The 24,917-nt window shown below is 39.2% G+C and overlaps 1 protein-coding gene across 2 annotated transcripts in view; it reads right to left on the bottom strand.

Annotated features, from left to right (window-relative positions):
• Positions 1-22,258: 22,258 nt before the first annotated feature.
• Positions 22,259-24,917, bottom strand: part of OXCT1 (3-oxoacid CoA-transferase 1) — a 161,231-nt gene continuing 158,572 nt past the window's right edge. Inside the window, exons 17-18 of one of the 2 annotated variants that reach the window (XR_010658981.1) lie at positions 22,690-24,093; positions 22,259-22,587 (exon numbers count right to left, since the gene is read on the bottom strand). Coding sequence is in view for 1 of the 2 variants with exons in the window: in XM_065905191.1 (XP_065761263.1) it covers positions 24,052-24,093 (42 nt within the window). In the remaining variant the exon portion in view is untranslated. Of the gene's footprint in view, positions 24,094-24,917 lie in introns of both variants that reach the window. The other variant, XM_065905191.1, reaches the window with a different exon arrangement.

The raw sequence follows: 24,917 nt of genomic DNA on the forward strand, positions 1-24,917 counted from the left end.
CCTCCTGTTGTGCTCTGTCTTCAAATTTCTCTTCATTTTGCATTTGTAGAATGATTTATTTCCCTCTTATTTGTTTCCTTCCACATCATGATCTTGGGGTCTCATGTCTCATTCACAAACTGGTTGGTCAAGGTATTTAACCAAGCCCCAAACCATCTTCTCCCCTAGGGATAAATGAAGCCAGAGCAATCAGTTATGGTTTAAATAGCCAATATAAGGGAGTATGTAGATAGATACAGATTGATAACACATAGATGATAGATAAACAGGAGAAAGAGAAGAATGAAGGAAGGAAGGAGAAAAGAAGGAAAGGAAGGGAGGGAGGGAGGAAGGAAAAAGAGTTTTCTTGCCACTTATTTCTCTCACCATTACCTTCCTTCTTAAATATAGAATTTGATTTTTCTCCCTTTCAGAAAATGCTAGTATTGACATACTAAACATAAATCATTAGCCTTTAAAAACAAACCAAATAAATCTGCCCTGGAAATAGGTCTGTGAATTTGCAGCTGATTTACTTGAAATGGGGCAAGGGTCCATTTCACCATTCCCCAGCACAGGATGGCATGAAGGAATTTAAGTGTGAAAGGGCTCTCAGGGTAAATCCCTGGGTCTTGTGATCCAAAGCCTGGAAAGTAAACAGAAGTTCAACAGAAACATAGGCTTTTTCAGGCAGGCGTTGCTGAGGTCTTAATGGTAAGTATAACATGTGAGTAGGTGGGTACTGAAGAGAAGGAACACACATCTCTACACACAAAAATTGCTATTGGGGAAATTAAGAAAAGCAAGCTGAGTCTTATGGATAGACCACTGGAGTGAAGTGATATGAGGCATGAGTGAGTGGAAGAGTTCAGAAGGGACAGGAAACAGGAGCAAGGTCCAACCAACAGAATGTAAACTCCCTGGAATTTGAAGAAATCTTGGTGAGTACTTCAGAATTTCCATTGGATGGGAATAGGATCTTAAAGTAACATTTGGAGGAGGAAATGGCAACCCACTCCAGTATTCTTGCCTGGAGAATCCCATGAACAGAGGAGCCTGGTGGGCTGCAGTCCACGGGGTCACAAAGAGTCGGACGCGAATGAGCAAGTAAGCACAGCACAATGTAATATTCAGGGTTAAACAATCTCATACACTGAATATCTACACACTTATCTCTGTCTACAGTTATATCTTTATCCAAAGATAGATAGTCTTTGTGTGTAAGTTCCCTGCTCTGTGGATTGAGATCATGGTTTTAAGAGCTTGTCAAGAAATTTAAATTATTACACTAATAATCTCAGAGCCATTTACCTTGCAACTTCATTTAGTTCTATGGTTCTAAATGCCTATAGGTCACTTCTACCCCAGCAAATACACTTTGCTATAATTCTTCCCTCTTCTCCCATCCTCTTTTTCGCTTCCATTTTTCTGTCTCTTGTCATATCTTTCTTCCAATTTCCTAATTAATAGACTGATGCCTATCTTTACTTTTTCTTTCCTTTTCCTTTACATTCCTCAAGCAAACCTTTGGCTGTTTCATTTATAATATATTCTGTGTGTGTCCTTGCTTTCTACTATTCTGATTACTAACAAATACAGGTTCTTATAAGTTTAATTCTCAATTATTAAAATATCTTAACTAGTCTTATCATCTTGTATCTCCCTTCTTCAACAACCGTCTTTGTGTTGAGTTTGTGTTGAGTTTGTGTGTGTTGAGTTCGTGTTGAGTTTGCATTTAGCTAAACTGGAAGCAGATTTTCTAAATTGTTTTCTTTGCCTGGCTCTCATAGCTCAGTTGGTAAAGAATCCGCCTGTGATGCAGGAGACCCCGGTTCGATTCCTGGGTCCAGCAGATCCACTGGAGAAGGGATAGGCTACCCACTCCAGTATTCTTGGGCTTCCCTTGTGGCTCAGCTGGTAAACAATCCACCTGCAAAGCGGGAGACCTGGGTTCAATCCTGGGTTGGGAAGATCCCCTGGAGAAGGGAAAGGCTACCCACTCAAGTATTCTGGCCTGGAGAATTCCATGGACGAAGTCCACAGTGTCGAAAAGAGTTGGACACGACTGAGTAACTTTCACTTTCACTTTCACCTTGCACGGTTCTGGGCTGGCAACAGAAGAAATTTCTGTAAGATTGGGAGGTGAAACCACTTACATGACATTGTAAAGGTTATTGTATGATATGAGGTACTTTAGAGTTCATGTATGTTGTCACTGATCTGCTGACTCACCTTTTGTTATAGGGAAGTATCCAGACCTCTAGCTGCTGCTAATTTCTTCCCCAGTTTCAGAGTCCTGACCCATGTGCATGGGAAATTCCATGATGACAGGTGTATGCGTTTTCCACATCAATTATTGGGTTGGCCAAAAATTTTGTTTGGGTTTTCATCAGCTGTTACAGAAAAACCCAAACCAACATTTTGTCTCACCCAATATGTTGTCAGACTGGAGATGAGACAGTACAGATTCTAGTTTGTCTCATGGGTTCCAGTGTGTATTTTCTCTCCCCTCTTTCATGTCCAGCTGGTGTACTGACCTATAGTGATGCTACATTCATTTCCAGAAGCAGAGGTTATCCATGGGTTTTTCACCAGCTCCCACATTGTGTCAGTTCTAATTCTTGTAATAAATCCCTTCTTTCTTATCTCTCAACAAATCCCTTCCCTCCAAGGTGATACAGCAGTTGGTACCAGAAGTAGTTCTAGGAAAACAGAACTTTATGGGTAGTTTCTCTAACTTAGTTCTGGCTTATCTGGAATTGTTCTCTGATTTAAATAAGTTTAAAGACATTGACTAGTGATGAAGAGGACCCCACTGGTACATGGCATGCAATAGCAAATAACCATTCAAATGATCACTCAGGGATACCTATAATTAAGTGCTAATAGAGAGTGAGGCTTTGAGACACCACATAGTTGCTTCCATAAAATGTCTTAGTGAAAATAAGTATAATGGGATTCTTGGTTGCTTTATGTATGGTGGGGAACTTCAGGGAAAAATTGATGAGTTCAGAGTTTTCAATTTCCAGATTAAAGTTCAAGTAAATGACCAGAAAGCATTCATGATTCCCCCGAAAGAAATCCTTATCTCCTATAGCCACAGGACAATGATTTCTGAAAAATAAACCCAGACTCTACTCCTGTGGATGGCTAAATTACTGCACAAATTGAATTCAAATCTTACAGGGTCTCTTGTGTTAAAATTAGGACACAGATTGGTAAGGAGTAAACCTAAAAAGTTTGGGTTGGGACATATAAGCAGATTCTATTTAAATAGAAAAGTTCTAAGTTTTGGTGAATAGAAGTCTAATTTGAATTACCACAATAGAGAATTCCATTCTTACAACCAATTCCCAGATACTAGGCAGTTCACAAAACCAGTGTCCCTTGAAAGAAGGGGAAGTTGGGCCTCCTTGAGAAAGGACCTTGCAACATTGCCTAAATTTTATACTATAAATCTTCCTCTGAAAGTGAAGTCATTCAGTCATGTCTGACTCTTTGTGGCCCCATGGACTATAGCCTACCAGGCTTCTCTGTCCATGGGGTTTTCCAGGCAAGAGTGGAAAAGGCAACTGGAGTGAGTTGCCTTTTCCTTCTCCAGGGGATCTTCCCTACCCAGGGATCGAACCCAGGTCTCCTGCATTGCAGGCAGATGTTTTACCCTCTGAGCCACCAAATCTTCCTCTAGTCTTCCTCAAATGGACAAGGAGGTGTTTAGCAGACTGACAATATTTGGGAGATTGCTGACCACTTTCTGTGAAATGACCATAATGTGCACAGACCCCAGTTCCCTTGTGGTCCCCTAGTTACAGTAGAAACTTATGATGGATAGATAATTATGGGACCTTGGCTTGAATACATCTCACCATTATTCCAAGGGACCACCAAATTCATTCTATGATAATTTTTCCAATTCTAGAAAACACAGTTGGAACAGATAACTCAGCAGTCATAGTAATCCCCACAAGGGTTTTTTGACTCATGGGATGAGGGCTATTATGACAGTAGATGGTAGGTAGATAGATAAATAGAAAGAGAGATGATAGATTATAGATAGATAGATAGATAGACAGACAGACAGGGCTTCCCAGTGGCTCAGTGGTAAAGAATCTGCCTGCCAATGCAAGAAGATGCAGGAGACACAGGAGATCCCTGGGCCAGAAAGATCCCCTGGAGGAGGAAATGGCATCCCACTCCAATATTCTGACTGGGAGAATCCCATGGACAGAGGAACCTGTCAGACTACAGTTCATAGGGTCACAAAAGAGTAGGACATAACTGAGCTACTGAGCATGCACACACGCACAGATAGATATTATAATAGTAATAAAGTGGAAGCCACTAGTACTGGCTCTACCTACCAGAACTGTATACTCAAAGCAGTACTGCATTGCAGGAGGGATTTGAGAGATTCATGCTACTATCAAAACTTTGAAGGGTACACTGATAGTGATTCGTACCACATTCCCATTCAACTTATCTGTTTGGCCCGACAGATCTATTTGGCCAGCAGATAACAGACAGATCTTAAAGAAAGACAGTGGATTATCTTAAACTTAGGTATCCACTTCATTCACAGCTGTTTTTCCAGATGTGTTTTTGCTGGAGTAAATCGATACAAGTCTTGGCACCTGGTGTACAGTTATTGACCTGGCTAATACTTTATATTTCTACACCTTTTGGTCATGACAAACAGAAGCAGTTTTCCTTCAGTTCACAGAGCTCATAACAGACCTTCACTTTCCTATCTTACGAAGTATTTCAGTTCTCCCACCCTGCATCATAGTACTGTCTGCAGGGACTCCATTAAACAGGACATCACACTGGTTGTGAGGTGTCATCATTACATCGATGATAATGTGCTGATAAGATCTGGTGAGCAGGAAGTAGCGATTACTAACACACCTTAAAGCATGTGTGTACCAGTGGGTAGGTAATAAATTCCTCAAACATTCAGGGTCCTGCCACCTTGATGAAATTTATAAAGGCCTGGTTATCTGGGGGTATATCAAGACATTCCTTCCAAGGTGATAGACAAGCTGTGGCCTCTGGAATAGCCTACACTAGGAAAGGAGGGTACAACACATAGTGAATCTCTTTGGATTTTTGAGGGAACATATACCACTTTGGGTATATTCCACCAACCTGTCTACCAAGTAACCTAAAATCTTGCCAGCTTTGATTGGAGTCTTAAATAAAAAAAGCTCTGTAGCTTGCCCAGTATGCTGTACAAGTGGTTTTGTCACGTGAGTCCCATGATAAAGATCAATGGTACTTGATGTGTGGGTGGCATATAAAAATGCCATATGGAATTTCTGCAGGCCCCTTCTCTGTAAGCAGGTCACAGTATCAACCCTTAGGATTTTGGAGCAAGCTATCCCAATCTCTGACAGAATGTGGTCCACTGGAGAAGGGAATGGCAAACCACTTCATTATTCTTGCCTTGAGAACCAATGAACAGTATGAAAAGGCAAAATAACAGGATACTGAAAGAGGAACTCCCCAAGTCGGTAGGTGCCCAATATGTTACTGGAGATCAGTGGAGAAATAACTCCAGAAAGAATGAAGGGATGGAGCCAAACCAAAAACAATACCCAGTTGTGGATGTGACTGGTGACAGAAGCAAGGTCTGATGCTGTAAAGAGCAATACTGCATAGGAACCTGGAATGTTAGGTCCATGAGTCAAGGCAAATTGGAAGTGGTCAAACAGGAGATGGCAAGAGTGAACGTCGACATTCTAGGAATCAGTGAACTAAAATGGATTGGAATGGCTGAATTTAACTCAGATGACCATTATATCTACTACTGTGGGCAGGAATACCTTAGAAGAAATGGAGTAGACATCATGGTCAACAAAAGAGTCTGAAATGCAATACTTGGATGCAATCTCAAAAATGACAGAATGATCTCTGTTCGTTTCCAAGGCAAATCTTTCAATATCATGGTAATCCAAACCTATGCCCCAACCAGTAATGCTGAAGAAGCTGAAGTTGAATGGTTCTATGAAGACCTACAAGACCATTTAGAACTAACACCCAAAAAAGATGTCCGTTTCATTTTAGGGGACTGGAATGCAAAAGTAGGAAGTCAAGAAACACCTGGAGTAACAGACAAATTTGGCCTTGGAGTACAGAATGAAGCAGGGCAAAGGCTAATAGAGTTTTGCCAAGAGAACACACTGGTCATAGCAAACACCCTCTTCCAACAACACAAGAGAAGACTCTACACATGGAAATCACCAGATGGTCAATACGAAAATCAGATTGATTATATTCTTTGCAACCAGAGAGGGAGAAGCTCTATACAGTCAGCAAAAACAAGACCAGGAGCTGACTGTGGCTCAGATCATGAACTCCTTATTGCCAAATTCAGACTGAAATTGAAGAAAGTAAGGAAAACCACTAGACCATTCAGGTATGACCTAAATAAAATCCCTTATGATTATACAGTGGAAGTGAGAAATAGATTTAAGGGACTAGATCTGACAGACAGAGTGCCTGATGAACTATGGACGGAGGTTTGTGACATTGTACAGGAGACAGGTAGCAAGACCATCCCCAAGAAAAAGAAATGCAAAAAAGCAAACTGGCTGTATGAGGAGGCCTTACAAATAGCTGTGAAAAGAAGAGAAGAGGAAAGTAAAGGAGAAAAGGAAAGATATTCCCATTTGAATGCAGAGTTCCAAAGAATAGCAAGGAGAGATAAGAAAGCCTTCCTCAGTGATCAATGCAAAGAAATAGAGGAAAACAACAGAATGGGAAAGACTAGAGATCTTCTCAAGAAAATTAGAGATACCAAGGGAACATTTCATGCAAAGATGGCACAATAAAGGACAGAAATGGTATGGACCTAACAGAAGCAGAAGATATTAAGAAGAGGTGGCAAGAATACACAGAAGAACTGTACCAAAAAGATCTTCACAACCCAGACAATCACGATGGTATGATCACTCACCTAGAGCCAGACATCCTGGAATGTGAATTAAGTGGGCCTTAGAAAGCATCACTATGAACAAAGCTAGTGGAGGTGATGGAATTCCAGTTGAGCTATTTCAAATCCTGAAAGATGATGCTGCGAAAGTGCTGCACTCAATATGCCAGCACATTTGCAAAACTCAGCAGTGGCCACAGGACTGGAAAAGGTCAGTTTTCATTCCAATCCCTAAGAAAGGCAATCCCAAAGAATGTTTGAACTACTGCACAATTGCACTCATCTCACACGCTAGTAAAGTAATGCTCAAAATTCTCCAAGCCAGGCTTCAGCAATATGTGAACCCTGAACTTCCAGATCTTCATGCTGGTTTTAGAAAAGGCAGAGGAACCAGAGATCAAACTGCCAACATCCACTGTATCATCAAAAAAGCAAGAGAGTTCCAGAAAAACATCTATTTCTGCTTTATTGACTATGCCAAAGCCTTTGACTGTGTGGATCACAATAAACTGTGGAAAATTCTGAAAGAGATAGGAATACCAGACCACCTGAGCTGCCTCCTGAGAAACCTGTGTGCAGGCCAGGAAGCAACATTTAGAACTGGACATGAAACAACAGACTGGTTCCAAATAGGAAAAGGAGTACGTCAAGGCTGTATATTGTCACCCTGCTTATTTAACTTATCTGCAGAGTACATCATGAGAAACGCTGGGCTGGAAGAAGCACAAGCTGTAATCAAGATTGCCAGGAGAAATATCAATAACCTCATATATGCAGATGACACTACCCTTATGGCAGAAAGTGAAGAAGAACTAAAGAGCCTCTTGATGAAAGTGAAAGAGGAGAGTGAAAAAGGTAGTTAAAGCTCAACATTCAGAAAACTAAGATCATGGCATCTGGTCCCATCACTTCATGAGAAATAAATAGGGAAACAGTGTCAGACTTTATTTTTTTGGGCTCCAAAATCACTGCAGATGGTGATTGCAGCCATGAAATTAAAAGACGCTTACTCCTTGGAAGGAAAGTTATGACCAACCTAGACAGCATATTAAAAAGCAGAGACATTACTTTGCCAACCAAGGTCCTTCTAGTCAAGGCTGTGGTTTTTTCCAGTGGTCATGTGTGGATGTGAGAGTTGGACTGTGAAGAAAGTTGAGCACCAAAGAATTTTTGCTTTTGAACTGTGGGGTTGGAGAAGACTCTTGAGAGTCTCTTGGACTGCAAGGAGATCCAACCAGTCCATCCTAAAGGAGGTCAGTCCTGGGTGTTCATTGGAAGGACTGATGCTGAAGCTGAAACGCCAATGCTTTGGCCACCTGATGTGAAGAGTTGACTCATTGGAAAAGACCCCGATGCTGGGAGGAATTGGGGGCAGGAGAAGGGGACGACAGAGGATGAGATGGCTGGATGGCATCACCAACTCGATGGACATGAGTTGAGTAAACTCCAAGAGTTGGTGATGGACAGGGAGGCATGGCATGCTGTGATTCATGGGGTTGCAAAGAGTCAGATACGACTGAGTGACTGAACTGAATTGATCTGAATCCCAATCTCTGTAGGAAACTCTTCTATTGAGAAACATCTTCTGGTACAAGCTTGACCTTTGCTTTCTTTTAGCACTTAAAAATATCATTCCACTCTACCATTTTTTTTTTTAAGAAGTCACTCTCCAACTTATTCTTCCTCCAATAAAAGAAAGTAATGTATCATTTGTTTTTTGGCTGCTTTTAAGATTTGTTTTGGTCTTTGATTTTTAGCTACTGGCTGCTGGTATGCCTAGGTTTTTGTCTTTGTTTTGTTTTTATTCTGCTAAGGTTGGTGCAGCTTCTTTGAATCTGTGACGTAAGGTCTTTTGGCAATCTTTAAAAATGTTGGTCAATATTTTGCCTATTAAAGCTCCAGTCTCATTTTCCACCTCCTCTTCTTCTCTAACATTTTACACAGATATTAGATCTTTTTCACTATGTACCATGTTTCTCTTACACACTTCTTAGTATTTTTTATTCCTTTATTCTTTCTGTGCTTCAGCTTGGATATTGTATATTATTCTATCTTCCAATTCACTAATCCTCTCTTTCACCATCTCATCTACTCTTATATTCATATATTGAGTTCTTAATTTCACTGTATCATATGTTAGAATTTCTCTGGTTGAATTGTCTATCTCATCTTCTATTTTCTTGAATGTTCACCTTTTCTAAAGTCTGTGTCTGGTGACTCTAACATCTGGATCATCTATCTGTCAAATATTGTGGCAATAATTTGAGGCTTTTTCTGAGGTTCTCTTGAGGGGAGTTTTTCTTTGCGGGGTGGAGTCAGATTATAAACAGGTCACCTTATTCCACTCATGGAATGAGATGTTTCAGAGATGGGTTTTCATTTTTACAAAGGCTTGCCAACAGATACATGCATCTGTAGCTGAATCACTTAGTGTACACATGAAACTAACCCAGCATTGTTAATCAATTTTATCTAGTGCAAAGCAAAAAACTTTTTTTTTAAAGACTTACTTATTTCTGGGTCCACCTTTACTTCTGAGGTAGCCCTTCTGGGAAACTAAGTGGAATACTAAGTTGTTAGCTAGGAGCTTTTCTTTCCTCCTGCCTTAATTTCTAATTTTTGTTTCCCCAACTTCATAAGGCAGTTTAAGCTCTTCCAATCTTTTCAGACTCTTCGCTGTCACTTTATATTTACTTTCTCAGTGTTTTGGCTACACAAATCTTATAAATTAGCAAGCATCTCAAGGAGAAGAATACCATGGAATGTCAAGTTTAAGAATATAAAGCTAACCTCATTGTGCTTCCTTTTTTTGCTGAAAGTTTCAGCTGCCTTGTATGCTCTTTGATACCCTCAAACCTTTTTTGTGTGGGGGAAGTGGGTGTGGGGGTCATGTGAAAATGGGTAAGTCATCCAGCTCTCCTGGTTGGTTGATTTCTGGGACCAGTTTTACCTGCAGCAGTCTGTAGCACCATTATTGAAGCAGAAACTTCCCTCCTTGCTTTTTAAAAGAGTAATTTTTCTCATTCTACCATCAAAAATGCTTACTTTCTGCTTCATAGAAGTAGACAGACCTTCATAGAAGTAGTGGAAACACACATAATTACTGGTGGTGCAATGCTGGTTTTTTCATAACTTCTCATAAAAAGGGCAGAACAAGCACTCACCGAGTATTTTTACATTTTTACATTGTGTCCTTGGCGATAAATGAGCATTGATGAGAGACCACCATGAGAATTTACTTTTGTCTTTAACAGCCTAATCTTTCAGCATTTTAAATCACCATTAATTTCAATGCCCGTAATTCTTGATTTTATATGCTACACTTGGTTTGGAAGAGGATAGATAATTGAAACCCACAGATAATCCAATATCTCTTTTTGACTATCAGTTTTAAGCTTTTGTCTCCATAATGAAAAGTTTTACTATACATAAATATTTTTCATGTCCCAGGGGATACATAGACACATAAGAAAATTAAACTCATAAGAAAATTTCTGAAGACACAAGGAAAAGCAAAGGTGGAAGAGCAGGGGTCCTAAAAAATTTACAAATGAAAAAATTATCACCAATGTGATGGGGTTTTTTTTTTTAATGGTTTCTATGTATCAGGCACTTAAGTTCTTTAATACTAATAACATCACTGTCAAGAAAATTTTTAATAAACTCTGTGTTTTACAGTAAAAAAAAATAAATAAAAAATTAAAAAAAAAAAAGAAAATACTATATCCATTTACACCTTAGAAAACCAACTTATTTAACTAGTGAATAATATTCCTAGATAACAAACAACTATTTCCAATTATTAATAGGAAGATTTCAACTTTTTAAAATTCCAACTGAAAAAAAAAAGTCAGACAGAACACCTGCCAAAGTTTTGAGTAGGCAGTCTTTGAACTTTCAGTTATTTTTGCACTTATTTTTTCATTGAAACTTGTACTGAGATACTTTTACATTTTCATTCAGCTGGAAGAAACAATACTGAGATGTCTAACTCCCTTTACCTGTTTTCCTTCAATAGTATCATCTTGCAAAACTATATTACAATATCAGAAGCAGGTTAATAACATTGATACAAGCCATCAATTTTATTGCATTTCTCATTTATGTATGTGCTTAGTTGCTCAGTTGTAGCTGACTCTTTGCAACCCCATGGATTGTATATAAATTTAGTTCTATGCAATTTTATCACATGTAGGTTCATACATCCACCACCACGGTTAAGATACAGAAAAGGTGAGGATTCCTCCTGTGATTCTGTGATAACCACACCCATCTCCCTTCTATTCTCCTCAGTTCCCTAATCCCTGGTAACCATTCATCTGTTCTTCATTCCTAAACTTTTGTCATTTCAAAAATGTTACATAAATGAAATTATATAGGATATAATCTTTTGGTATTGGCTTTTTTTTCACTCAGCATAATTTTCTGGAGATTCATCCTAGGCGTTATGTGTCTCAATACCATTGGTTTATTACTTTTTTTTTTTTTTTGATGTGCACCATTTTTAAAGTCTTTTAAAATTTGTTACAATATTGCTTCTATCTTTTTGGCTTTTTTGGCCATGAGGCATGTGGGATCTCAGCTCCCCAACCAGGGATTGAACCCACATCCCCTGCATTGGAAGGCAAAGTCTTAACCACTGGACCATCAGGGAAGTTCCATTCATTGCTTTTTAATGCTTAGTAGTATTCCATGGATTGGATTTACCATAGTGGTTTACCATTCACCCACTGAAGGACATCTGGGTGGCTTCTAGTTTTTGGATTATATGAATAAAACTACTATTGACACTCACTTACAGGTTTTTGTATGGCCATAAGTATTAATCTGGGGAAGATAAACGCCTGATAGTGAATTTACTAGGCCATTGCTTGCATGTGTGCTCAGTCATGTCTGACTTTTGCGACCCCATGGACTGTCACCCATGAGGCTCCTCTGTCCATGGAATTTTCCAGGCAAGAATACTGGAGTGGATTGCCATTTCCTCTTCAGGGGATCTTCCCAACCCAGGGATCAATTCTGCATCTCTTGCATTGGCAGGTGGTTTCTTTACCACTGAGTCACCTGGGAAGCCCTTGGTAGGCCATATGGTAATGCATATTTAGTCTTTAAAGAAATTTCTGAACTGTTTTCCACAGAGGCTGTGCCACTTTACATCCCCAACAACAGCTATGTAGGACTTATTTAGAGTCTTCACATCCTCATCAGCATTTGGCGTTTTCGCTTTTTTATTGTAGTTATTCTGGTATGTTGCTATCTCATCAAGGTTTTAATTTGCATTTCCCCAAGGACTAATAATGTTGATTGTCCTTTCATGCTTTTTGCACTTGTTTTTAATTCTCCTATTAGCATGAAGATTTGCATTACTAGTGACTAGAAGAATTTTTTAAAAAGCTTAATTTTAAAAAATCCATCCTCACATCCTCTCTTCTACTGAGACTACAGTTCCTCTTGACTAAATTTCTTATCCAAAATCAAGTAGACCATCACTAAGTATCCTTATTCAGAACTGTAGTTATAATGATACTGAAATGGATATTTATTAATACACTTCCTTTGGAAACCTTTTTAATATGAAAAAATTTCAAACACACAGGAAGTGAATAATTATTCCATTGTAACCATTCTCATGTAACAGTTGCCCTCAGCTTCACTAATTACCACAATTTTGACAATACTATTTCACATATCTTTGCAATTTTTATTACTTTTCAGAGCATTTTAAAGCAAATGCCTACATCATATAACTTCACCCATGAATTAAATACCTTTCCTGATAAGGTGGACATGAGATTGTCTAAGATGGAAGACATAACTTGATTGTGAAGCAAGGGTTCAAAATGCTGTTTTTCATATTATTGAAAAAAATCAGGGCAGAACATTACCTATGAAGCACATGTACTTCTTAGAATGTTTTATTGAATTTTTAACACGATTACCCTTTTTCTGGACTGGACACCACTGTTTTATACATATAAGTAGATGGTTCATTTCGTGCTATAATCAATAAAATAAAAAAGACCTTATTAAATGGAAGGCCACATGAGATACACAGAAGTGCTACCTACTTTCATGTATAGGATAGTTGTTTCCCTGGCTTTAAGCCTTCATTTTCTTCCTTGCTGCCATAAGAAATGACTTTTAAGTTTGCGCCTCAGTTAACTTTTGCAAACATGTTCTGCTGTCCTTGGAATATTTCTGCTTCTCCATGATACTGTAGATGACAATGAGGTCATTTCACAATTGCTTCTTTTCTGAAAAACACAGCTGGCTCAGTTTGGTCAGTAACGTTCTCATTGCTGCATTTCCCAGGCAACACAGCACTTCAGTTGACCTCTTCAGAACAGACTGTATCTATGTCATATCCTTCTACAACAAAACCTCCATAGTCAAAAGACTACAATAGCCACTGAGTGGGATGCACCTTACTCTGAACCAGAATTGTTCTACCCCATATCCTTTCAACATCCTAGCTCACTGAAACCTTCAAGTTCAGATTTTCTCAAGCCAAACATAACTGATGGTTGATGTTTGTCTTCTAACCACTCCTTGCCAGAAGTATCGCATTGTTAGGGACAGAATTCCTTTTGATTTTGTATAGATCATAATATTCATAAATTACTTGATTTCCCTATTGTTTGTGTCTCATTTTTATTTTTGATTGTTAAGAATCACTTTACCTCCTTTTTTCTAAACATGGCTACACATTTTATTGAGCAACTTGCGGTATATTTAAGAATGTGCTAAACAAAAGCAAGTATGTTCAAGATCCTTCTAAACAATCTCTCATGGTACACATATTTTTCGTTTATAGGAAAAGAATTTTTATGTTTAGCCTTAATTATGATTATTGGATTAAGCTGTATCTCTCCACTCCTACTGCTGTATCCTTAGAACCTAGCATACTTCTGGCTTATAGTTGGTGCTATGTCAGCTATCAACTTATCACCTTTCATCTCCAACCCTACCCTTCCCTACCCTTCACTGTCTGCTCCCTGATAATGGAGATGGACCCTGCAAATAGTACGTCTTAGCCAATTGGCACAATGTTTCATCAACAGAAGGTGCTGGATGGACACTTGGAAGAAGAAGAGGTTTCTCCCTCTCTATGGTGCGCTTCCCGTGTCAGGCCATGGCTTTTCCACTGTCCAGTCCCTGCAGCACACACAGCTTTTCTACACCCAGGAACCACAGAACAACTGACTTCTCCATTTCCCGGCTCCCATGGTGTGATGGCCAAGGGGACCCCATGCCAGAAGCTTCCCCCAACACTTCCTCAGAGAGCTTTCCAGTGGAGTGAGATATCTTCCTGTGAACACTCTCCCTGGCATCTCTTCAGGGGGGGTTCTGGCAACGTCTGAAGCGTGGCACTCCCCCATAACAGCTTCCTCGGGCACTTCAGGGGCAGATTCCCAACAAGTTCTGCAGGTGGGGCACCACGCTGGCCTCCCTGCCATCCAGCAGGTCACCACTGCACATTTTCCAACAAGGTCTGATCTCAGTGCTGGAGGCCGCTCCTTGGGTGCTCTATCTCAACCCTGGGGGTCATGGCTGCTCTTTATATACACTGTTCCTATGTTGTGTGTGGGTTTTTTTTTTTTTTTTGGTGAATATTTAGGGCATTTTTAATTAAGCAATTCTGTTATGACATTTTTGAACTTTAATCTCTTTCCACATGTTACCTTCAGGTATATAAAGCTATTGGTCCTTGGTATAAATGTTTAAAAGTTCAAGTTCTGGAGTCAGGTGGTCTGGACTTATGTCCTAGCTCTACTGTTAATACTTACTAGCTGTGTGATACTGGAAAAGTCACCCAATCTCTCTGTGCTTCAGTTCCACTATTCCTATTTTGAGTTGTGTTGAGTTCTTTTCCTTCTCACTAGCCAATTTCTCATCACTTCAATCCCTGTTACAGTTAATAGTTTTTTATATTGAATTTCCCCTGTTCAACTTACCATGTAGTATCTGTCTCCTGATTAGGCCCTGAATGATTAAGTGCTCAATAAATATATATTGAAAGAAAATTAGGAACAAAAGAAAAAAAGAAAAAGGAGGGAGGTAAAGAGAAAAGAGAGATCTAAATTATTACTATCATATCACCAAATCAGCTATGTGGTTATTAACTGTTATTATTTGAAATTAGAAATTTAAAAAGATCAAGTGAATTTTGTATGAATATAATCCTGTGCCATTAATTACTTGTAATTACTTTATCCACTTTTTATTTACTCCATCACTAAAGCTTTATTAAGAAATTAGTTTTTCAAGCATATAACAGATTTCTTAGGATAATGAGAGGGTGGTTGTACTGGCAAAGAGACTACAGACCATAAAGTCAGTAGAAATTTCATTCAATATCAGATTTCAGGAACACTAGCTTTCAAAACTGCCTCTTAATCAAGTATATACTACTTTTCCTGTCCCTCTTCTACTCTCAACTCCTACCAATAAAGGAATAAATGAATGAATAAATAAATGAATAGGTAATTTAATTTCTGTTCTTTAAATTTTTACTGTCAGGAAATGAGGCTAAATGTCTAAATTAAATTCCTCACCCACCTTGTGTTCTTCTTTCCTTCAGACCAAGGACATTCTTCATTAGTTATGCATAGCAGCTCTTTAAATTCTTATTAAATCACTTCTTTCACTTCTCTTCTGCAAGTTAAATATTCCCATTTTATTCTCTCACCATAGTTTCATTCTTTTCTTAAATTTTTATTTTATATTGGAGTATAGTTGATTTGTGATTTACTAGATGTGATTTATCATCTAGTGACTCAGATGGTAAAGAATCCACCTGCAATGTAGGAGAACTGAATTCAGTCCCTGGGTTGGGAAGATCCCTTGGAGTAGGGAATGGCTACCCACTCCAGTATTTGTGCCTGGACAGAGGAGATTGTTGGGCTACAGTCCATGGGGTCTGTCCATGGGGTCACAGAGAGTCAGACAGGACTGAGCAACTAACACTTTCACTTTTCATAGTTGATAAACAATGTCGTGTTAGGTGATGACCTAGAAGGGTGGGATGGTGAGGGATCGGAGGGTCAAAAGGGAGGGGATATGTGTATACACATAGCTGACTCACTTTGTTGTACAGTAGAAAATAACACAACATTGTAAAGCAATTATACTCCAATAATGAAGAACAAAACAATGTGCTAATTTCAGTTGTGCAATGAAGTGATTCAGTTATACACATACATGTATCTATTCAAATTCTTTTCCCAGTTAGGCTGTAACATATTGAGCAGAGTTCCCTGTGCTATATAGTAGGTCCTTGGTAATTTGTCTTCCTGAAGTTTCTCCAAGTTTTCCACACTTCTCTTAGTTCAGGCTGCAAATGCTATAGACTAGGTAGTTTAAACACTAAATATTACTTCTCACAGTTCTGGAGGCTGAGAAACCCCAAATCAAGGTGCTGGCAAATTCAGTGTCTGATGAGAGCGCTCCCCCAGGAAGGCTGCGGATGGCTGCCTTCCTGCTGCATCCTTAGGTGGCAGAGAGTGCTGGGGACTCTGGTCTCTTCCCCTTCATATAAGGGCACTATTCCCACCACTGAAGCTCCACCCCATGGTCTTGCCTAAACCTAATCTAGACCTCCTGAAGAGTTTACCTGCAAATACTGTCAATGAAGATTAGGGTTTTCAACACGTGAATTTGGGTGGAGGGGCAAAAACATTTATTCCACAGCAACATTCCTCTTAAATGGCAGTATACTTTCTTCAGCAGTCTCTTGTCGAGTTTGATACACTTGGCTTAATGAAAGTGTCTCCTCAAATGCTTTGACCTTCTATGTTTATGTATTTGGGTATCAGTGATATGTTAAACACTTTTAGTTATAATATTAAAAACTTTTCACAGGCAGGATAAACTTGTGTATACCTAAGATAGAAACTGTGTACATGGAAAAAATAGGAGTTAATGAAGGAGGAAATAGAGACATACTGGAAGGCAAATTGTAATAGGAACATTACATAATAAGCACCTGGCCTACTTGGAAGAACTGTTTTTTAAAGACTATTTACACACACACACTAATAAAATTATTGACTCTTTTCCATCCATAAAGCAACTCCCTAAGACTCGTTTTCTATGCAATCAGCTGTGTACTTGAGTTATAAAACAGGTTTCTTTAAAATATTCTTAATCATACACTATGTTAATTCAGAAAAGCTCAGAGGACCCTTTCAATTTATTGATCCTAATATGAATGATTTCCCACATGTTTAAGTCTTTGAAACTGGAATGCATTTCACAACTGATGGAACTGTCCAATTCCTGACCCCTTCAGCTTCCGGCAGTCCTACTGAGACAGGAGAAGATGAGACAGATACCTCAGCTCCCTCTCATCCTTATCATGACTGATCTCCAGCCCAACCCTTTCCTTGGACAACTCGAACTCTCTTGTCAATGAGAAGCCCCTGATAGTAAATTCACAAACTTTGGGAAGGGTGGATTTCCTTGGGCTATTAACTGCTTATGAGGTCTATCAACTGAATAAAGCATCCATTAATGACCCTTGTTTATTTTTATCTTTTTATTTTATTGAATATAGTTGATTTACAATGTTGCTAGTTTCTGCTATACAACAAAGTGATTCAGTTATACATATATTAAATCATATACTATTAAATAAAAGAATATATACATATATATTCTTTTTCATATATAATTCCCTGGGCTATCCAGTAGGACCATGTTGTTTATCTATTCTATGTACATAATAATTCACATCTCCCAATCCAAAAAAGGAACACCAGGCAAACTCTCCTGAGACTGAGGGGAGGTCTAAAAAATATCCTAATATGCATTCAATAAAATATGTAAGTGATAAAAAGCAAATAAAATTGTAATGAATTTTTAAATTGATGGTACTTTCACATGTATATACCAATGGAAAAGAAAACAGAGGCCAGAAATAAACCCTTGCATACATGGCCAACTGATCTCCAACAAGGATGCCAAGAACACAGAGTAGGGGTGGGAGAGTCTCTTCAATGAATGGTGCTGGGGAAACGGGACATCCACATGCAAAAAAGTGGAATTAGGCCCTTATGCTACACCAGACACAAAAATCAACTCAAAACAGATTAAAGATTCAAACATAAGACCTAAATGCATAAAACCTCCTAGAAGAAAACATAAGCTTCTGGACATTGCTCTGGGCAATGACTTTTTAGATATTACACGAACAGCACAGGCAACAAAAGCCAAAACAGACAAGTGGGGCTTCATATACATAAATTCTGACAACTCAGTAGCAAACATTTAAATAACCTAATTTAAAAATGGGCAAAGGTACACTGTTGGTGGGAATGTGAATCTAGAGATCTGCCTGCTTCATTGCACCTGTAGTTGACAATACCGTTATTTAAGAGGGTAGATCTGATGCCAAATATTCTATTACAAGAAAAAAAGAGATGGTGTCATATTCAAAGAAATACAACAGTAACAATTGGACATTCTCATATGAAGGCCCTAATGCTTTCCCACACTTACACTCACATTCAGTATCAACATGGGCTTCAGTGCTGTGACTAGTTTTCTTCTCTCCAGGACCTGGTGACTGGAACGGACTAGATCTCGCTGGGCAATGCTCCTGCTGTCACCATTTTCAGACTCCTTCCCTGGCAGCTCAGCTGGTAAAGAATCCGCCTGCAATGCAGGAGTCCCTGGTTCGATTCCTGGGTCAGGAAGATCTCCTGGAGAAGGATTAGGGTACTCACTCCAGTATTCTTGGGCTTCCCTGGTGGCTCAGATGGTAAAGAATCTGCCCACAATGCAGGAGACCTGGGTTCAGTCCCTGGGTTGGGAAGATCCCCGGAGAAGAGAATGGCAACCCACTCCACTATTCTTGCCTGGAGACTCCCAACAGACAGAGGAGCCTGGCAGGCTACAGTCCATCGGGTTGCAAAGAGTCAGACATGACTGAGTGACTAAGCATATCAGCACAGCATTTCAACTGAATCAGTCTGAACCACAACTCTGGCTCTGAACGTGAGTTAAGGTTAATGTCATGAAAATCAAATTTCAGAAGGTGTTCAGCTACAAAGATAAAGCAGTGTTCATCAGCCCCTCCTGCTGGTGTCAGATGAGCATCCTCACCTGCAAACCTAAATAGGTCCTTTCACAGAAGCAAACCCAGTCATTACAAACCTTCCACAGGCACAATTTCCCTGGTGTTGCCATTAGCCTTTTTTTATTGTAATAACTACTGATTTCCTTGTAAGTTGGGTGGACAATAGCTGTGTGGACAAGAACAAAACCTGAAGACATACACCATTAGGTTGAAAGGTTTTGAACTCTCTGCTTTGTAATTTACCAGAGAATAACAAATCTAGTTCTATTCAGGGGATTTAATTCACATTAAGTACCTGGGCAAAATCCAACATTAGCCCTGAAAAGCTAATCTGATTAAAGAGTTGATGGACATTACTTCTCTCAGACTAATAAAGTTAATTTTAATGGAGTAATGTCTCCCTGGCAGATTACTGAGAATGAAATAACTAGCTAGGTGTTGTATACATTACAAAATGCTAAACAAATACAGGTCATTATCCAGGTCTCTATTCTTTTGTTAGCCTCCAGATTCTGCCTCTTGTTTCTTTTCCTAAATTTCTTTAGAGGCCTTAATCTAATTATTTAGCTGACGGAAACCCTCAGGCCTGGCTTAGTATCACCTCATGTTTTCAACTAGTAAATTGATTCAATAAACACACTTGGAAAGCTACCAGGGGCAAGTTATGGAGTTGTTATACTAATATACAAGATATTAAAACAGCAACAGACATTATATGCTACATTCCAAACTAAGACCATCACACACACATTTTGGAATATTTGACTAAGAAAGAGACAACTCTGTAAACCCTTGCTTACACTGGACACATGGAAGAGTTGAGAGAGATTAAAGTCATATCTGAGATTTGCAGACTGGGCACTCTAACCCAAGAATGCAAAGTAGATGCTACCTCCTATCCCCAACTCAAGAGAGAGGGGTCTCAAATGCAACACCAGGATTTCTATATGGGCTTCTGGCCTGGTCTCTGATGTCCTCTTGAAAAAGTTATAAGTAACAGATGGGATGCCTAAAAATGAGACAACAAAATAAAACGACTACATGAAGGACCTGGGCTCTCATGGTTTGTCAGTGGAAAACAGGAGTGCTTTGTATAGCTCCTATGTAATTCATGATACAAAGAAGCCAGGAATAGTGGCATGACATCACCTCCAAGTGGAAATCCAGTGTGGCACCCCATTAAAGACAATAATGACCACGATAATCAAGCATGCTTAACCTTCACAAGCAAGTATCATCTGTGTGGTTTTTTTTTTTTTTTTAATATTTATTTATTTGGCTGTGCTGGGTCTTAGTTGTGGTGCATAGGCTACCTATTTGTGGTGTGTGAACTCCAGAGCTGTGGGCTCAGGAGTTGCTGCAGAAGGGCTCAGTTACCTGGGATCTTAGACCCCTGCTCAGGGATCAAACCACATCCCTTACATTGAAAGCATGGGATCTTAACCACTGGACCATCAGGGAAGTCACTCCTTTGTGTTTGATTGCAGCTTTAAGGGAAGGCATTGTCTTAAGCAATTACTTACCTGGGTTGGTATTGGCATCACACTCATGAGACGCTGTGTGGTCCATGAAGAGTGCCTTTGGATGACTTCACATAGATATACTAAACACTATGGAAGTAGGAAACTTCAAGTATATGTCACATAGCCATGTACTCAGACCACGTGACTTTTATTGACACGTTTAAATTGATACTCAGTATGGCAGTGGAAGCAGAAAGATAGTGTAGATGTTGAAAAATAAAAGGACAGAACAACTCATGATTCTGGTAATACTATGACACACATTTTTAAAAGGACTGTCAGTATTTTTTTAATCATATGTTATTGATTATATTGTACTGAATCTATGGTGGAAGATACTAGATTCTCTCCTTTTCAAAAACAAAGAATCTGAAAATAGGCTAAAGAAACCCAAGATCCTATTTTTTGAGAAAAGGGAAAAGGTTAGTGCAAAGAAACTCATCCATTGAATAAATCTCTGCTTATACTTCCATTGGAGTAATTTTCAAAGTTGTGCTGACTACACCGAAACTGCAGAATGAAAGCCTCCAGTCACAACTTTCCTACCCACTGGGTAACACCTATAAATGCTCTTACATGTGTTCTATGGGCCCAGGGAGAAGCAGATTTGCTTACATTCTGCATACCTTCTGTAGGAGACCAGATCCCTCCCAGGATTTAAGAATTACCGAAGTTGCTTGAGTTCACGCTCTGGCTGCAGGTGACAAAGGATCAAACAAAAAGGGAGACTTGTGGGCTCATGTCCAAGCATGGCTGCAGAGAAGGTGGCCTTAGATGGTACAGAGCCAGAAACTCAAATACCACTAGGATGCCTCCTCCCTACAGCTCGACGTTTGTGTTTCCATTTCTTTCTCTCTAACTGAAGCTCAGTGTGTGTGGGGGGAGGGGGAGGTGGGTGTTGGTGCCAGACTCACACACTTCTTATGGCTCAATGAGCAGAGACGAATAAGAAAATTGGCTTCTCTCTCATCTTCAGTTTTTAACATAGGATAAATAACCTGAATCGTACATTTTGGGCCATACAGTCACCCCTTATAAAATCACTCTGGACAAAGGAGAGTAACCAAAAGAGGCATATCCTTGGCCCAGCTCCTTGGACAGGGGGTGAGTCTGTTACGAGAGGGGCAACATAGATGTTGGTTAGATACCTGGGTAGGGTCACTTCAAAATGCAAGCAAAATCTACATACCACTGGAAAATCACTCATTACTAAAGGAATGCTGGGCTTCCCTGGTGGTTCAGCAGTTAAGAATTTGCCTGCAATGCAAGAGATGTGGGTTTGATCCCTGGGTCTGGAAGATCTCCTGGAGAAGGGAATTGGCAAGCCACTTCAGGATTCTTGCCTGGGAAATCTCATGAACAGAGAAGCCTGGTGGAATCCAGTCCACGGGGTCTCAAAAGAGTCGGACTCGACTCAGCAACTAAGCAGCAACAACAAAGGAATGTTAAATACATGCGAATAAATAATAACACATGGAAATCTGGGATAATCAATTTTTATAGACAAATAAATGATTGACTCTGACAAGGAGCAAAGTCAAAATTCATGTAGGTAAACATTTTCACTTGTTCTTTCATGAAGGATAACATCTTTTCTTTGACAAGAACAAAAGAAAAAACAGTCATTTGATTAGAAGTGGTAAAGTGTGCTAACTTTATTATTGGCTATCACACCAATCTCTGTTGTATCACTCCCATGTTTAAACCATTCCCAAATGAGAAAAAGGACAATCACACTGATCGACATCCATTGGGAATATTTATTGTGGTTCTTAATGCATTTCCTAACACCTAGGGTACTCTTTAATCAAGAATATAAAGTAATCTACTTGGAATTTGCCACTCAACATGAAGAAGTTTACAAATAGAGCAACCATCAGCATCATACATTTTTCAAACCATAACTCTAACATGGATGTAAATTATTCTCCAGACCATGAAAATTCTCTAGAAAGTCCATTTTACCAGTATTGGGAGAGGAAGCTTTCAAACATGCAGCCAGTCAGAAAGACCATTTTATATATGGAGTGTGCTTCTCCTCTCTTTCCTCTAAAATGACAGAGCTGTAGCTGTATCTGAAGAGAAAGTGAATTTAATGACAGCCATTAGCTAAAAACTGGCAGAAATGCCTGTATCTAGTATGAGAGGAATGATATCTTGCCCTGTAACACGCGTACCTCTGTCCAGAGGACAGCAATCTGGCCTGTCTTCAGGGTGCCTGGACGTCTCTCCAATTTGATATCCAGGACGCTTGGTAGAGCCCCTGGGGAACTGTTTGATAACTGAGGATACCTCGGAGGAGAAGGTCCTTACAAAATCTAATCTACTATGTTTATTTTCTAAGGATGAAGTTCACTGCACTTCAAATCCTGGATTTGCTCATCGTTATTTTCCCTAGTTTGATAAAGCTGAATAAAAAGTATTTTGTTCAAGGAAGAAGCCTGGGCAGAAGAAAGAACACTGTTCTATAGAAAAAGGCATTCAATATTTAGAAACTTTCCCGAGAGGAAAAAAGAGACCCTGAAAAGAAAGAATTCTTAAAAAAAAAAAAAAAAACACACCAAAACTAAACCTCTCCTGTCATTGTTACTGCAGGTTCATGATAAATTACCCCACAGCTCCTCTTAGCTTAAGAGGAAGTATTATACAAGAAGCCCACAATACCATACAGAAAGATTTCTAAGGATCTTTCTGGATACATAGGAACAGTGCCCTGTTTGAAAATGAGAAAACTGACTAATCAGTTAGTCTTCTTAAAAAAAAAAAACTGTCATCTTTGGCAAGGCACAGGTAGTTATTTGGTTTGTTTATAAAGGCAACTTCTTGGTTGCATGTCAGCACCAATAAGACTCTACACCCTTCCGTCTCTCCCACAAACCAGGTTACTTCTCACACAGAGATGCTCCTGTTTGCCTTCTTGGGCATTTATTTTAGTTACCAAAAGTGGGGAGGGAGAAGGGATGCACTAAGATATAATCACAGTCAGAGGCTCCAAAGAAAAAGACAGAGAAGGCTGAAGGAAAAACCTAATCTTTAAGACAACATTTCTCCTAATTCAATCCACACAAATGTTATCTTTCGGGACTAGAACAATGCTGCCCTGGGTATACTCTTGAGTGGAGTTCTTCTCCTCCTTCTTTCTTTTTTTCTACATGTCATGATTTAGTTAGGAGGGAAAGTATACCAATGAAACTCTCCCTAAAGGCCCATCTTGGTACAAATTGTGCACAATTTAATGTATCTACCACAGAAGATGAAGATAAATCCAATGTGAGCACCAACAGTAAATATGACCTTCTCAGAACTTATAAAACAAATAAACTAAGCATATATATTTTTCCTTTTGGTTATTCATTAAAATGCCATAGCATGCTGGAGAGAACTAAATCTGTATGACTATAAAAGCAGTAAGATGCTACAAGAAAACCAGACAAAAACTTTGTAAGATATACAATTATGATTACTGATATCCTTCTAATAAATTCCTATATGGTTAAAATGAAGAGCACACGGCCTAGAACAACGGTTTACTACACATTTCAAGTTGAGATCTGCCGCATTGGTATGAGTTTTGGTGAAACCTGGTAAAAGAAAGAAAAAAAAAATTATGGACTTATGAAAAAACCTCATGGTATAAAACATCTCTGCTTTGAGTTTCCAAAACTGAATGATGTAGGCAACAAGTAGTCTTGCCACAGACCACACCTGGAGCTTCCTCATTATTTTCCCTATTGAGCCACTGAGAAAAAGAACACTTCTATCCATTTACATTTTGTGTATCTGGTAGTTCTCAACCTTCTTGCATTAGAGCTCTTAAAGATATTTAAGACTTGCAACCAGGAGGAGGTGGAGGAGGAGCAGCGGGAGATGAACAAGGGCCCAGCTAACCAAACTCTCCCGAACAGCCGCCTGAGCTCTGGAACTGATGAAACTTCACTCAGAACAGAACCATGCAGCAAGCCACGAGTTTCAAAATCCTTAAAGTAGGTCCAGTCAATTCACAATTTTGTTAAGAGATAATGTAGTCTTTGGATAACACACTTTTATCAGAAATTTCATAATCAAAGTGGAAATGATAAAAAGGCAGTAAAAAGATACCAGGTTATTATAAAAAGGAAGTAACAGCATTAAAAATATTAAACATTAACTATGATTATGTTCAGTGTACCAAATTGCAAATGAATTCCAAGGAACCTTGAAGAAGAGAAATATGAGGGCAGATCTATATTTAATGCTAAAGCTGGTAGAAGAGGAAATCTAAATGTCAGTGTGTGTGTGTTAGTTGCTCAGTCATGTCCAACTCTTTGCGACCTCATGGACTATAGCCCATCAGGCTCCTCTGTCCATGGAATTCTCCAGGCAAGAAAACCGGAGTGGGCTGCCATGCCTTTCTCCAGGGATCTTC

This window comes from Muntiacus reevesi, chromosome 14, assembly GCF_963930625.1.
Source record: "Muntiacus reevesi chromosome 14, mMunRee1.1, whole genome shotgun sequence".
Taxonomy (NCBI): Eukaryota; Metazoa; Chordata; class Mammalia; order Artiodactyla; family Cervidae; genus Muntiacus; species Muntiacus reevesi.